This window comes from Lissotriton vulgaris, chromosome 1_1 (genome assembly GCF_964263255.1).
Source record: "Lissotriton vulgaris chromosome 1_1, aLisVul1.2, whole genome shotgun sequence".
Taxonomy (NCBI): domain Eukaryota; kingdom Metazoa; phylum Chordata; class Amphibia; order Caudata; family Salamandridae; genus Lissotriton; species Lissotriton vulgaris.
Window position 1 is genome coordinate 1,305,295,446 of NC_141685.1, and position 15,458 is coordinate 1,305,310,903.

General features: G+C 43.1%; 1 protein-coding gene across 1 annotated transcript in view; it reads left to right on the forward strand.

Annotated features, from left to right (window-relative positions):
- Positions 1-2,278: 2,278 nt before the first annotated feature.
- Positions 2,279-15,458, forward strand: part of LOC147749046 (integrin beta-7-like) — a 396,742-nt gene continuing 383,562 nt past the window's right edge. Inside the window, exon 1 of the mRNA XM_086929420.1 lies at positions 2,279-2,386. Coding sequence (XP_086785546.1) covers positions 2,279-2,386 — 108 coding nt within the window. The remainder of the gene's footprint in view (positions 2,387-15,458) is intronic.

The window sequence follows — 15,458 nt, forward strand, 5'->3', positions numbered from 1 at the left end:
AAAAATCTGGTCTTGCCTTGATGAATAACTTTTAGTTTAGATGGGAAAAGCAAAAATACTTGAACCCCCTTAGACTGAAGGGGTGCGATTAGCTGCCGGAGCTGCCACATCCGTTCAACCATTGCTTGACATAGGTCAGTTCTGACAAAGAACTCGCAGCCCTAAATCTTTTCTCTAGCCAGAAAACTGCTCAAACAAATAAGAATAGCACGAGGTCTATTATCCATTTGACCAGCACAATGCTTTAGCTTGAATGGAAAGCGATGTGCTCTCTGGATTTTAAGTTGCCAGTCCCATTCTTTAACGTCCGGGAATGCTTCGCTAAACAATTCCGCAACAAACTTTCTGGTGTCAGACCCTTGCAACCCTTCCGGTACCCCCAAAACCCTAAGATCATTTCTCCGAGCTCTGTTTTCGAGGTCAGCGAGTTTCCACTGGACATCGTCCCTTTGAGATTTGATTGAGTCTGTTATGTCCCTTTGAATAGCCATATTGTCTTCCAGAGTCGAGATCCTCGCTTCTGCCTCCCCAATTCTAGAGGCGATGTCTGAACAGGTTTTGGCTACCCTCCGAATACAGTTCTGAACCCTGCGATATGCTCCCTGAGTGCGAGCACTCTCCTGCCGGGTCTCCTCACAGTGTGCTATTATTGTCTGGTAGATAGTCCCAAGTGTCATCTCACCAAGGGGCGGGTTAGAGCAGATTGCGCTTTGAGTGGTAGAAGTGTCTTCTAACCCAGATTGAGCAGTGAACGAGTAGTCCCATACTAAAGAACCTGTATTAGACCCCAGGACCAGAGCCTTAGATGCTTTGCGAACAGTAGATAACCCATTAGAGAGAGCCTCTGCATTTAGGGCATCACTAGTACGCCAATCCCCCAATTGGCTGTCCTCATCATCCGTCCTGTCTTTGTCAAACTGCCATCCGCCTCCAAGGACCCAGTATGGTCAGACAAAGAATAAAAATTGTCACCATCAGTATCACCATTGGGGTTCAATAAAGCAATTTTTGTGGGCATCTCTTCACGTACAATCATAGTTTGCTGCTGCTGGAGCCCCGCGCCCTCTTGAGCGCCCCCTTGAGCTGAGGAAGTATGTAAAGGACACTGCAGCTTCCCCTTACTCTGGCTGAACTACAACTCCCAGCATTCCTTTGGGTTGAACCACATTATCAGCCTGGATTTCGGAAATTAGTGGAGTACTAGGGCTACTGCCCCTTCTAGCCTCTCCCGCTTTAAAAACCTCAATACCAGTCAAGGGGCCCCCTCAGGTGTAACCGAGGCCAATCCCCCCAAAGAGGATAATGAAGCAGTACTGCCAACCTTGCCAGTAGAGGAGGACAAAGTGGGTGGGGGAGACGCCGGTACCTGCTCATTGCGTTTCGCAGTGGTTACGATTTTGAACGTTTTGTTCTTGTCAGCTTTTGATTTAAACATCATTGGGGTAATCTGTGCATTCTTCACCGTTGTGGGAGCTGGACTAAAGCTTCCATATGTGCCGGTAATCCTGCCCCCGGACTCCCGATCGACACCCGAACGGCAGGCGATTGTGCAGCTCCCCGGCCTGATTTCACAGCGCTTCTCGGCACTACAGTGCGCCCTGTAGCTGCAGCGTTCTTCATTTGAGTTTTCGGCGGCATCCCTACGCGCTGAAGACACACAAGCCTGATTGCAGAGCCACAGCAGCAGGATCCGCAGCAGGAGCTGCAGACGCTAGTGTACTTCCGTGGGGAGAGGATCCAACACGTAAGACGATCCCGGCATAGAAGAGCCCACTGCAGCATCCCGGGTTGGCTTTCCACTTTTCGCTTCTAAGGTAGGCACCCGAAAAACCCTTTTCTGTTGCCCTGAAAGTTACTGCAGTTTCAGCTCCATTCAGCTCCCTTCATCACGAGAAATCCATGGGTGTAACCTCTCAGCGGGTCAACTGAAGGAGGAGAGCGCTGAAACCAGCTCACTCGGCCGACTGGCCGGCCGCCATCTTCACGATCCCGAGGAGCCACGTTCTCAAAGTCTGGATTTCTGAAAGATGTTACTGGTGCCTATTGCACCCTCAAGGTTGAAACTGCTAGATGCATGTCAAAGTCTTCTTTGAGTAATTCCAAAATTTTAACTTGCTCTATTAATAATCCTGATGATTTCCTTTTATTACACCATCTGTGGAAGGATTGCCAGTGCTTTGAATATGTCTGTAAAGTTGAGGGACATCTGAATTGTTGAAGTAATGAGGCTCCTTCTAGAGAACAACCCCTAGAATCCAGGTTTGGCCCTCCAACAACCATGCCCCCAAATGGAGCTATTGTAAAACTGAAAGGTACAAGAGAGGAGTCACTAATTGGTCAGAATCCAGAGGAAGTTCCCAGAGGGTGCACACTGCCAACTGAAGAAGTAAAGGAAATCATGGGAAGCAATTCCAATATGTAACCACCAGAGGAAGCATCGCCCTGTCTTTCTTCACCTCTTATTATACCCTCTGAATCAGGGGAAACCCATACAGAAATATCTCAGGCCATTTGAAAGGTATTACGTCAATTCTCCAAGCTTTGCTCAGATGGCAGAATTGTGCAGAACTTGGGAAGGAATGTATTTTTTTCCGAAAAAGGCCATATCTACCCACCAACTGTTGTAATGTCTGCTTCTTTAAAGAAAAAGCTGACATCAGAGGAAAAATTCAGCTGAGATAATCTGCCACAATATTCTCTCTTCTTGGCAGATAAATGGCCTTCCAAGATGACAGATTCTGTTCTTTCTATAGATAAATCTCCTGACTGCACAAATACTGAACCATGCAACTCCCCTAATGACTAATGTTACTCATGGCAATCCTGTTGTCTGCCCTCTCCTGAACCTCTTGTTGCGCTATCACCAAGGCAAAACTGAGTCGAGCTAACTGCACAACCTTCAGCTCCATCCACTTGGAGGAGGCTCTCCTTTCCTGTGCTGACCATTGCCCCAGAACTGAGCTCTATTCCAGGACTGCCTCCCAAACCTGCATGTTCACATCTCTATTTATTACTTTAGTTGGGAGAGAACTGACCTTTTCTGCACATTTTCTTCCTGAAGCCACCACTGCATCTTCTGACAAATGTGGGCCTCCCTGGGGACCTCCTGTTCGTAATTCCCAATGAGATAAAAGGTGATTGATAAGTGGATACAAATACAATCTGGACCAGGGAAGGATGAGTTTTGTGGATGTGCTTAGTTAGACCCTGTATCCTCAACCATTCTCTGACTGGAGCCAACTGGCTGGATAACAGTCTTGTCAAATCTGAATTCAGTATCTGACCTCTTGCTGATTTGAATAGCACCTTCAATGAACTGAAGCTCCTGTGAAAGTAACTTGTCATGAGTAGACCTTGTTGTATTACGTTGCATACAACTTCTGGTGCGTTGGAAGGAGAAGAAAAATGAGTCATTCATCGAGGTATGGAAATAACTGAAGCCGCAAGAGTGAATAAATCCCACCAATATAGACAGCACCTTAGTGAATATCTTACATGAAAAAACAATACAAAAGGTAGTACTTGGAATTGATAATGATCTTGAGCTATACAGGATCGCAGATACTTCTGAGATTCCAAAAGCACTGTTACATATAGGTAAGCGTTCTGGAGGTCTAGATGCCAAATAAATGTCCCTTGTTCACAAATGGAACAATTAACTGCAGCGTGAGCATCTTGAATATTGTGTGTGGGACAAAAGAGTTGATAGACTTCAGGTCCAGAACTGGTCCATACTCTTCTGATGGTTTCTTTACCAAGACCGAATATGTTCCTCTCCCACACTGATTGAACAGATTCTGTACTTCTTTCTGCAATTTCTCTTTCTTCGCTACTTTGCCTGGAAGAGGGGCTGTTTAAAAATACTAGGGAGGAGGAGAAATTAAATCTATTCTATATTATTTTTGAATCACCTATAGCATCCACTTCTCTTGGATAGATCTCTCCCAGACCTTCAGGAAAAGTTAACCATGGAATCAAGGGACTTGCTAGGGATAGTCACGATTTGGAGGTTGCCTAATTTTGATTTGCTGCGCTAGGCTGCTAAGACTGGGATTTGTCAGAGGAAGGGCCCCTCCCAATGCCCCCCCCCCCCCACCACCACATCCACTTCCTCGAAAGGGCTGGTTCCCCATTCTGAAATGAAAGGCTGGTAAAAGCTCTACGAGCCCCTGAATATCTTTCTCTTGAGAGCTGTTCCACCAAAGCTAGTAGCATTTTATATTATTTACTATGTCTACATCAAACTATCAAGCTGATTGCAAAATACCTTAGGTCCCGAAAAAGGAATCTTCATAAGCAAATTCTTTTGAGATACATCCACCTTCCATAATTCCATAAATAAACATCCCATACTGTTCCATTACTGAAAAGATTGGTGTTACATCTGATCCTTGATCTAAGAGTTCTGCTACCCCTTGAAATTCTTTAATCGGAGATTGAGCGGTACAGCTAGCATTGGCTGCTGACCTTATAGCGAAGTTTGAGGCAGCATAGGCTCTCTTCATAGCCAAATCCATCCTCTTATCCATGGGATCTGATGGTGTGGCACCTTCTGAATTGATTGAACCTTGTGTGGAAACACCTGCCATCAGCAAGTCAACTTTAACAACGGATGAAAATTCATCTGAAACACCCTGCAAATGCAACCTCTTAGACAGAAAATGTGGAAAGCTGTATTTATCCACCTATGTCCAGTCTGTTTCCAATACTTCCTTAACAGCATTATGCAGAGGAAGAGATGCAGGCTCCTTTGTGTGGTAGTGTGAAAAGAAATCCCCAGATACATCCAGCATTGCAGGATCTGGAAATGGCATATTAAGTCTGATGTCCTTCAATACTTCCTTGAGCTTAAGATTTCCCAGCTTTAGATGTGACAGTTACTACTTTTTTGTATACTCTGCTGCAAATTTCACATGATAGGAACAGATAAAGCTTGCTCCTTAACAGCAGCATTTTGTTTAATATTGTACCAAATCTCTACACACATTTTAGCCTCCATTCTCCGAGATAACCCAAACATTAATATGCGCTCAATTCTGGTGGCATTTCATTAAATAGTGTTGCCCAGCAACACTTAACTAATGACCGCACTTTATGTGGAAAAATCAGCGATAAAACACCCTTCTTCTTTCAGAAAATCCACTGAAAATTGATTGATCACTTAAGTATTTATTTAGAGGTATAGATAACGACCAGCCTGTGCTCTAGGCAGGCAGCAACTGACAGTCTGAACAAAAACAGCATCCCGCATTCCATTCCCTTCTCTATTACATAATTGCTGTCACCAGATCCTTGTCATGGCAACCGCTTACCTATATATAACATATATCTCTTAATTTAACAAATTAAATTAACTTTATGCCATATAACTTTGTTACGTACTTAAAACATTTCTAACATTCACTCTAACATAACATGGATCATTCCAAAAAAGGTGTGCAACTAAATAAAAATTTACAAGAATGTGTACATCTATACATTAGACATAATCCTTGATTTTTCATGGAGTAACTCTTTGATGATTACTCCTACACACTGGTTCCCTATCCTCATGTTTCAAATTAGTCACTACAGTATTACCATTTTTTAAATTCTACATTTACATGGTTTAAATCTTCACGTTTCAATTTGGTCAGTGTATTTTTACTATCTTTTGGTTCTTCGCGTAAATGTTTCAATCCTGCATGAGAATGTGCCAATTCCGCCTCACTACACTTTATTACATTCCTAATATTCCATTGTTTTCCATCCTTCACAATAACAGAAAATCTCAGCAATTCTTGCATGTTTTTTTTTTTGGTACTGACCATTTAGATTCTCCCTTTCAGGATAAATTAAATGTTCTCACTCTTGCAAAATCTCTAACTTTGAATGTTGAAGCCCACTCTCCACACACCCTTTCCCTTCAGCAACCTATACTTTTGCTGTTTCCTGCACATGCTTTCTCCCATCATCTCGTCATTCAACTTTGGCACCTTACTCTTGTTTACCCAAGCTGGCACAACTACTGAACTAGCTCTTCTTCCCTTTAACAATATGAATGGTGTTTCCTCAGTCATACAGTGTGAAATAGTCCTATAATTCCACACCATCTTCTTGAGTTCCAGTTTCCAGTCTAGTGAACTGTGTAGAGATAGTGTTATGTTTTCTCCAACCCCCCTATTAATCCTTTCAACAAGACCGTTTTCACATGGGTGATATACAGCAGTTTTCTTATGAATAATTGCACTTTGTTCCGAACATCTTCCTCAATTTCTTTTGCTACAAATTGAGGTACATTACCTGATATCAATTATTCAGGATATCCTTCCCTTCTGAACACTTTTTTGCTAAATTCAATCACCTCTTTTGCTTTTACGTCTCTAACAAAAGTAATCTCTGGCCATTTGGAATAATAATCCATTAATGGGATGGCAAATCTCTTGTCTGTCCCCAAAGTCTCAAATGGTTCACCCACATCTATCCCTACCCTTTGCCATGCATGTTCTGGATATTCCATGACTATCACAGGTGTTCCTTTCACAGTATGCAATTTATCGCTACAAGCACAAGCTATACATCCTCTTACAAATCGCACTGGACTGTCTCCTGAATATCAGAATAGGGCTGGTCCTGTCCTCAGTCACATCCCATACTCATCAACAATAAACTGTACTTCTTTAAGAAAATCCACTGCAAATCATTTGATGACTTAAGCATTTACTTAAAGATAAAGACCATACTGTGCTGTTGGCAGGCAGCAACTGACAGTCTGAACACAAACAGCATCCCACATTCCATTCCCTTCTATATGTATCATTGCTGTGACCCAGTCCTTGTCATGGCAACCACTTATCTATATAGTCAACAGCCAAGTGAGCTACAGGTCTGTTTTTCCTGGTTTTTGTTGCTGGGAAAAACCAGTTAGAGTGTTCCCCTAATCCAGAAGGTTTGTGCTTCCTGACTCTGTCTACTAACAATGTGCCATCCTTTCCCAGCGCAGCCTTTTAAAAAAATATTATTATGCTTTAATACAAAATACAGTCATAGTCTGCACAGATAAACAAACCAAAGTAAGAATTAAAACAGAACAGAAATTCCGGCACTTCGTCCCAGTCCAGCCACATGAATAGATTGTACACAATATTGTGTTCCTCCCATCCACCCGATCTCACCCCAACACATCGTGGTTCTATGTTAACAGTGACTTAGTCTGTGCCCTTAGACAACATGTAGACTATATATGGGCCTCAAAGTCTCTGGGACTGGAAGCCTGTGGTAGCTCTTCAGGGTACGTTTCCAATTGAGCTTTTCATTATGCAAGATCATGCAACCAATGCGAGTGGCATGGTGTGGTCCTTCCTCCCGAGCATAGCGACACCGTGCGCTTTGCTATTAGCAATGCTACTGCTATTAATTTACGGGACAGTGGCAGAAGCGCTTTAATGAGGCTTAGTAGGCAAATTGAGGGGGTACACTCTATGTGCATCTCTACTATTTCAGATAAGGTCTGTGTTACCCGCCCCCAGTATTGAAACACCGGTCCGTACGCCCATGACAGATGCAGGAAGTCCGCTTCGGCTGCCATGGACCTCACGCATGAGGCCTCAGTGCGTAATCCAAACTTGTGAAGCTGTATGGGTGAGAGGTAACCTTTTTTCTTATCAGTGCATGCAAGTAGGGATTGCAGTTAGGTCAATGTGGATGGTTCTTGGGGAAAGCTTAGGAATAGTGCTTTCATTGCTGCCCTCAGACTGTAGTATATAAAACTCCGTAATGCAGTGCAGGGCCGTCCTTTCCTGAATTCCTTGACTGTGAGAAAAGAACGTGCAGGAAAAGCTTCCCCATGGTTTTAACCCTGGCCTCTTGCAAAATGGTCAGCACCCCTGCCTCCCTCGTGATTGATAAGGATGTCTGGTTTATTAGCGGAAGAAACGGTGCGTATAGAGCGTTGCGATTGCTTGCCATGCTCTATTTGTGCTGTGTAACAGGCCGAGGGACGTAATATTATTGGACGTCCGCACATGAGGTATCATCGTACGAAGGGGGATTAGGTGTGCCTCCCCATATTCTACAGCAGTGTGTGTCGTGTATCGTTGGGGGTGAAACCATTAGTGAGCAAAGTGGGCCAGAGCGCACAGGTAATATAGATAGAAATCTGGAGCAGGGAATCCCCATGAAGATAAGGGCATGTGAGTGTCTGCCAACCCACACAAGTGTTATTAAGCAGGAATGTAATGTTTTAAAAAAGGCCCCTGTTAGTGGGATTGGAATATTAGTAAACAGGTGTAAAAACCTGGGTAACACAACCATCTCTATGACTGCCAGCATCTCCGCTGATGATATTCCCAGTGCAGCCTTACCATAGATGAATGCAGCATAAAGACGGCGAGTAGTCTTGAGAACCTGAATGCTGAACGTTGTACTGGCTCGGCAAAGCTGAAGCTCATAGATGCGGTCTGCTCACAACAATTGGGTCCGCACAGCAGGACCTCTTACCAAGTGTTAAATTAAAATTATTCTTAGGTTCTCTCGGCAAACCCTCATTAGCCACAAACAGAATTGGGAGGAATGAGGTTGCAAGCCACACCGACAACCATTTGTGTGTGCAAACGTTTATTGAAACAGGTCCACATCACAATTTTATTTAAACTGGCACTTAGCCTTACAAAACTAAAACCTCTCTAAACATTGATTTACCTGACCCCTTGACTTTTCCTCCCCCCACCCCTACGATCCTCACATGATAAAAAAATCCCACCCTGCAACATACCATGCATAACTTCCAATAACATTAAATAATACACAATCCTATCACATAACATTTAAAACTCCTACCCTCCCAAGACCTCAAATCCTATCTGCCATCTTTCAACTGTAACTAACGAACCTCTAATGTAAACTTCCAACCTGCTTAACCTTTCCCCGCTCCTGTTCACCAACTCCCCAAACTTAACGATAAACTACCAAACTCCAGCCAAACTTGGCCAACTTCAAAAACAACTCTGCCACCCAGGAAAAGGCGGGAGGGTAGGCGACTACTCCACCTTCCCCTTTTCCTGCCCCCCCTGCCTCTCACTCTCTGCTCTGTCGAACCTCGCTCTGCACCCCCTCACCCTCTGCGCACCCCCAGCAGCCTGGACAGCACTTCTCGTAATTCTAACAAATAAAGGTCCATCCCCATGCGTGAAAGGTGAACGCCGTCACCCCTAAACAACTCCGGCGCATCATACCGAATGTCCCTATGCCATATTCTTGAGAATGCTGACAAAACCTAACCATTTCAACATTCACCTTCCTCCTGGCCTTATCTACTGCCCTAGGCTTCACTGTACCTCTCCACACCCGGCGCGGAACAAACTCGGTCCAGACCACCTGTAGCGTTCTAATCTAGGACCCTGATCGATACTGTGACCTTATGCCCCTATACGGCTATAAATCCATTTATTCCCTACATTGGCATAACTGATCAAATGCAATATTCAGAAACTCGTCTCTGGCCTCACACGAACAGAGCCACATTTCAGAATCGCTTTCTCTGCCACTTCCTTTGCAGCCAATTAGTGCAATGACATAGCAGAAGTTACTATCTAAGATTCCTAGATTAACACTCCGAGTTCTTCAACAAGATAAAAACTCAGCAACCTGGGAAAGCCCCGCTTGCTATGTTTTGATTAGTAATAGAACTCTAATGAGCACTGATAGACGATCACTTCCTAGTGACATCTTTATTGACGTCTTATGTCCAAAAACTTACGTCAAACAAGGCACCTTTCAGGTATAAATATTACCACGTTGCCTTAAGCAAACGCTAGCTGCCTCAATGCCATTGCTGCTGACGAAGCTGCTGTTATGCTGATGATACCATAGCTGCTATCGCTACTGCTATCGCTGCTAACTAGCGAACGATGGTGTGGTGAACTTAGGAGCTGAACAGCCGTCCCCTGCAAGAGCCCAGCAGATGCAAGCTGCCCGCGGACGCTGCCCCTCCTCCTCTTCCTCGACGCGCTGAGAGAGACGCTGTCTTTTCTCCTGCAGAGAACTCCAGCTCCGGCGTTTCCAGGCTACCCTTGCGGGTGACTGGGATATCGACCCCCTGAAGGAGATACCAGACCTCCATCATTCTATTCCAGAGGTATGGTGTTGACTAAACCCTTAGAGAGAATTCCTGAAGCAAACCTTGGCAAAACCAACTTAACTTAAAGCGACTTACTTACTCCCCTCCCAAGTATTAGGCTTAGGTCAGGTACACTGGGGTAGGCGTAGTTAGAAGCACCAGTTGAGTATTTTAGCCTAATGTATATATGAATGTATATATGTTTAATACATTTTAAACCATTGTATGGCTAAGAAACCATATCAATGCTTTTACAGTATTATTTCGTAATACTCATCTTACTGTACATACTTTTTATAATAGCAAGTCTTGCAATTGTGGCAATTCATTTCTCTTGTACGAGAAGAAAGACTGTTCAATAAATGTTACCCTTTATTGACAACGCCCGTCTCTCTATTCTCTACATATTGTGAAAGTAAACTGCACAACCACTGACTGAGTAAAATAACTGTCTATTGTTCACACGACTCTAGAGATTGACTCTTATCTGAGGAGCAAAGTTGTCATGTTGCACGGTTGTTGGAAAACTGAATCCCTTCTTGGCTGTGCCAGGGAAGCTGATCACTTCCTATTCAGTCAAGAAAGTTTCCAGTGACCTCTGAGCTATTTGGTAACAAACCCAATTAAGTTTAGCATAGTCAGTGGAGGCCTGGAAGATCCGCACTTCTACGTCGATACTACTGTTTATGTTATTCCAATGCGCAGGGCCTATTGGGAAAATAGGAACTACACTCCATGGCGCCCAAACGTTTGGTAAGGTGATAAACTAACGCAAGACGTTAGAGTAACTCAGTCGTGCATATTTCACACAGACCCCTTTCTCCCGTAAATACTCCAATAGACGTCTGGAGTGGGTGAAAGGTTAAAATCCTCCCGAACTCAGTAGGAAGAGATTCCTATGGGTATGTAACTGTTAGCATGCAACTTTTAGCACGAAGTACTGTTACCACACATCTATTACCACGCAGGACCCATTACCACGGATACCTTTACAACGCATTACTCTACAACGCAGGTACTATTACAACGCATACCATTACAACGTAATTTTAGGTAAGTTTATAGTTAGTTTATCTTTTTTAAATAACATTTATTAGGGGTATTGGGTTTGGGTTTTGGGGTACAGGGGTATTTTTAGGTTTCAGGGCTGTGTTTGGGTTTTGGGGTACAGGGGTATTTTTAGGTTTCAGGGCTGGGTTTGGGTTTTGGGGTACAGGGGTATTTTTAGGTTTCAGGGTTGGGTTTGGGTTTTGGGGTACAGGGGTATTTTTAGGTTTCATGGTTGGGTTTGGGTTTTGGGGTACAGGGGTATTTTTAGGTTTCAGGGTTGGGTTTGGGTTTTGGGGTACAGGGGTATTTTTAGGTTTCAGGGTTGGGTTTGGGTTTTGGGGTACAGGGGTATTTTTAGGTTTCAGGGTTGGTTTTGGGTTTTGGGGTACAGGGGTATTTTTAGGTTTCAGGGCTGGGTTTGGGTTTTGGGGTACAGGGGTATTTTTAGATTTCAGGGTTGGGTTTGGGTTTTGGGGTACAGGGGTATTTTTAGGTTTCAGGGTTGGGTTTGGGTTTTGGGGTACAGGGGTATTTTTAGGTTTCAGGGTTGGGTTTTGGTTTTGGGGTACAGGGGTATTTTTAGGTTTCAGGGTTGGGTTTTGGGTTTTGGGGTACAGGGGTATTTTTAGGTTTCAGGGTTGGGTTTGGGTTTTGGGGTACAGGGGTATTTTTAGGTTTCAGGGCTGGGTTTGGGTTTTGGGGTACAGGGGTATTTTTAGGTTTCAGGGCTGGGTTTGGGTTTTGGGGTACAGGGGTATTTTTAGGTTTCAGGGTTGGGTTTGGGGTTTGGGGTACAGGGGTATTTTTAGGTTTCAGGGTTGGGTTTGGGTTTTGGGGTACAGGGGTATTTTTAGGTTTCAGGACTGGGTTTGGGTTTTGGGGTACAGGGGTATTTTTAGGTTTCAGGGTTGGGTTTGGGTTTTGGGGTACAGGGGTATTTTTTATATATATATTTAAAAAATAATAAATAAAAATTAATATATTTAATTAAAACATTTAATAATAAAATAATTATTAATTAATTTAAATATTTAAATTATTATTAATTACATTATTTTAAAATATTATATACTTACCTATATTTACGTTGTAATGGTATGCGTTGTAATAGTACCTGCGTTGTAGTGTAATGCGTTGTAAAGGTATCCGTGGTAATGGGTCCTGCGTTGTAAAAAATGTGTGGTAATGGTATGCGTGCTAAAAGTATGCGTGGTATCAACATATATCCTTCCTATGTAAAGCTCTGGTTTATTCAACGTTGAAGGATACAGTGTTCCAAAATATTGTGCACCTAATCTTTGTCTCCTTGGAGACCTGCTCTGCAAACCTTGCATTTATACAATGCCGAGGAGAAAACGGAACCACTGGGGCCGCAGCAGATGCGACTCAGCAGGGTCCCGACACTACTACTGAATCCGGTGCAATAATCATCCCGGCACATTTAAGAAAATCTATAACTTTAAAACTTATAGAAAATGGACTGACCACACAAGGTGGCACAGTCGTCTTCGTGATAGAGGCACACGAATATCGGCAGACAGAGGTATTCTATTCATGGATAAAATTTCCAGCGGCAAACGCTGCAACACACGAGTTCCACTACTATACAGTAGAGGATCCACCGGAAGAGTACGCTCCTTTCGAGGAGACTGAAATCCCATTAAAATACCAAGAACATTTACTTTGGTTTAAAGGCGCCCTAAAAAATAATAATCATATTACCAGGCTCAGTCCACTAGGTAGACCAGGAGCAACGTGGCCGGTTCTAGACATTGAAAAAATGTCAAAAGAAGAGCTGTTAGTACAGCTAAAAACACTTATAAAAATACATAGGCAATTAGTCCAATATGTAATGCGGACTGCAACAGTCCAACCAGCTGTTAATGTACCACAGCTGACCCCTCATCAGGGGAACACTAATAAAATCACACCACAGAACATACAGTCAGGTCTTGGTAAAACACCCATAAAACGGGAACAAATTCCTTTCTGGTTAGCGCAAAAAATCACTCAAATAGAGGCAGTATTTCCGGATACTACCCCTATCGAGAAACACAGAATCTTGACCATCTGCCTTCTTATGGGAATCGCACCACATGTGGAGGACTGTGACACTTGGGGTACAGTCTTTGCTTCCATTTACACAAAAACACATGGTGTTCCGTCTATGGCGGTAATACCAGATGTACTAAGACAGATTCAAAATGAATACGGTCCAGAACCTGCTTTAACTCTTGGTATGAAATTACTGAAAGACTTTAAGCAGGTCTCGGCTATATTACTAGCCAATATAAAAGGAGAAGCAGCATCTGTGGCGATCCGCCAGAAGTTGAAGGAAACAGATATAACAGATCAGCCAATTGAGCTTGCCAGAATCATAGAAAAATGCTATGAAGAATTAGGTAGAGACAGCTTGGGTGGAAAACCAGTAAAGCCCCAACTGCTCGAAAATCCTGAAAAATTATTTATTAAAAATAATTCAAATACTCCTAAAAAGAGCTGGGATGGAAATAAACAATCCACTCCCAAGGAAAAAGTTTTCCAGTCCAGAGGAAGGTCTCCTCGACGGAGGGAAAGAACTCCGACTCGAGAACACCAGTCTCCCCAGAGGGAACCCTCTGAGAAAAGATACAACCTTAGAAATAGGGATAATTTGAAAAAACCTGATAGATATCAAAGTATTGATACACGTCCCTCTCGATCTTTTTCGCAGAAATCGGAAAGAAGAGGACGGTCAGACCCAGGAGAGCACACCAAGTCCAAAGACAAGGCACCTGCTCAGAGTAAAAAATCTCAATTTCCAAAAAAGAAGGTAGCCAGTATTAGAGTAATCAACCATGCCGAAAATACTGAGGACACAGTTGAAAAACGGGGAGAGGGCACAGACAATGCTAGACAGTGCAGCAGAAATCAGTATAGCCCGCAAGATCTTGATGAGTCATCTGGAGACAGTGGACACGAATGAATACATTCAGGTTGAAACTGCCGACACCAGACTTAGCGAGCCCCATAAGATATACGAAATAACATTGCGTATAGAGGGTGATAAGACTAGGAAAATAAAGGGTCTATTTTGGGATAAACTCTCAAAAGGCTATGATATTCTGTTAGCTGAAAAAGATTGGCCCCCAGAGTTTGTCAGGGAGTGCCCTCGTGGCGAAGAAATGATTATGCCTGCCTTCTCGAATCACATTCCGATTCACAAAAAATATACTTATGCAAGGAAATGGGCAGTAGCCCAGGCACCGGCATTATATAAAAATTATGTAGGATGGGATGAGGACTCACCTCCTCACAAAATCCAGTTAAAAAGTGAACCAACTGCCCAACGGCAGTATCCCATTAAGCAAGAAGCTAAAAAACAAGTCAGGGAGATCTTAGATCAACTTGAATACCAGGGGGTGATTGAAACATGCACCTCTCAAATGAACAATCCTTTGTTTCCTGTCTCCAAGCCAGACAATTCATATTGTCTAGTTTTGGACTACAGACACCTTAATGCATGTTGCAAAACGTTTGCAGTACAAAACTCGCATAGTGCTGCACTAATGAACAACATAGTTAGGAAAAAATATAAAACGACATTAGACATATCTAATGGTTTCTTTTGTCAAAACATTGCACCAGAAAGCAGGTATTTGACCGCTTTCTCCGTAATGGGGTCTCAGAAAAATTTCTGTAGGCTCCCACAGGGGTTCAAGAACAGCCCAGGACTATTCTCAGCTAGAGTAACAGAGTTACTACAAATATATGATGATGAGGCATTATCTTACGTAGATGATATCTATCTCACAGACGACGACTTGGAGACTCACTTGAAAAGAGTGAACACCATTATACTTGGGTTCGCAGCAGAGGGTTACAAATTCAACTTTAAAAAGTCTCGAATTGCCCATCTGACAGTACTATTCTTAGGATACGAATTATCAAGTGAAGGAAAAAGCCTAGCAGACAACTTCTTAGAGAAGTGCGCTGTACTCCAAGCTCCAAAAACGCTGAAGAATTTACAATCCATACTAGGTTTCCTGAATTTCGGAAGAACATACATTCTAAATTACGCAGAGAGGGTTAAACCTCTCTACGAACTAATTAAACCTGATTTTAAACAAATCAATTGGACTCAAAAACACACAGAAATTTTGAGATCACTGCAAACAGACATGTTAGCAAAAACAAAATTAGATACACGTGACAACACACGCGATCTTGTAATCCGAGTCATCCCAGGTGGATGCGGATTCACGTACCTGACCTCTAATGAGGGAGAAAAGGTACCAATTTCAATTAAATCTCACTTGTACACACAAGTAGA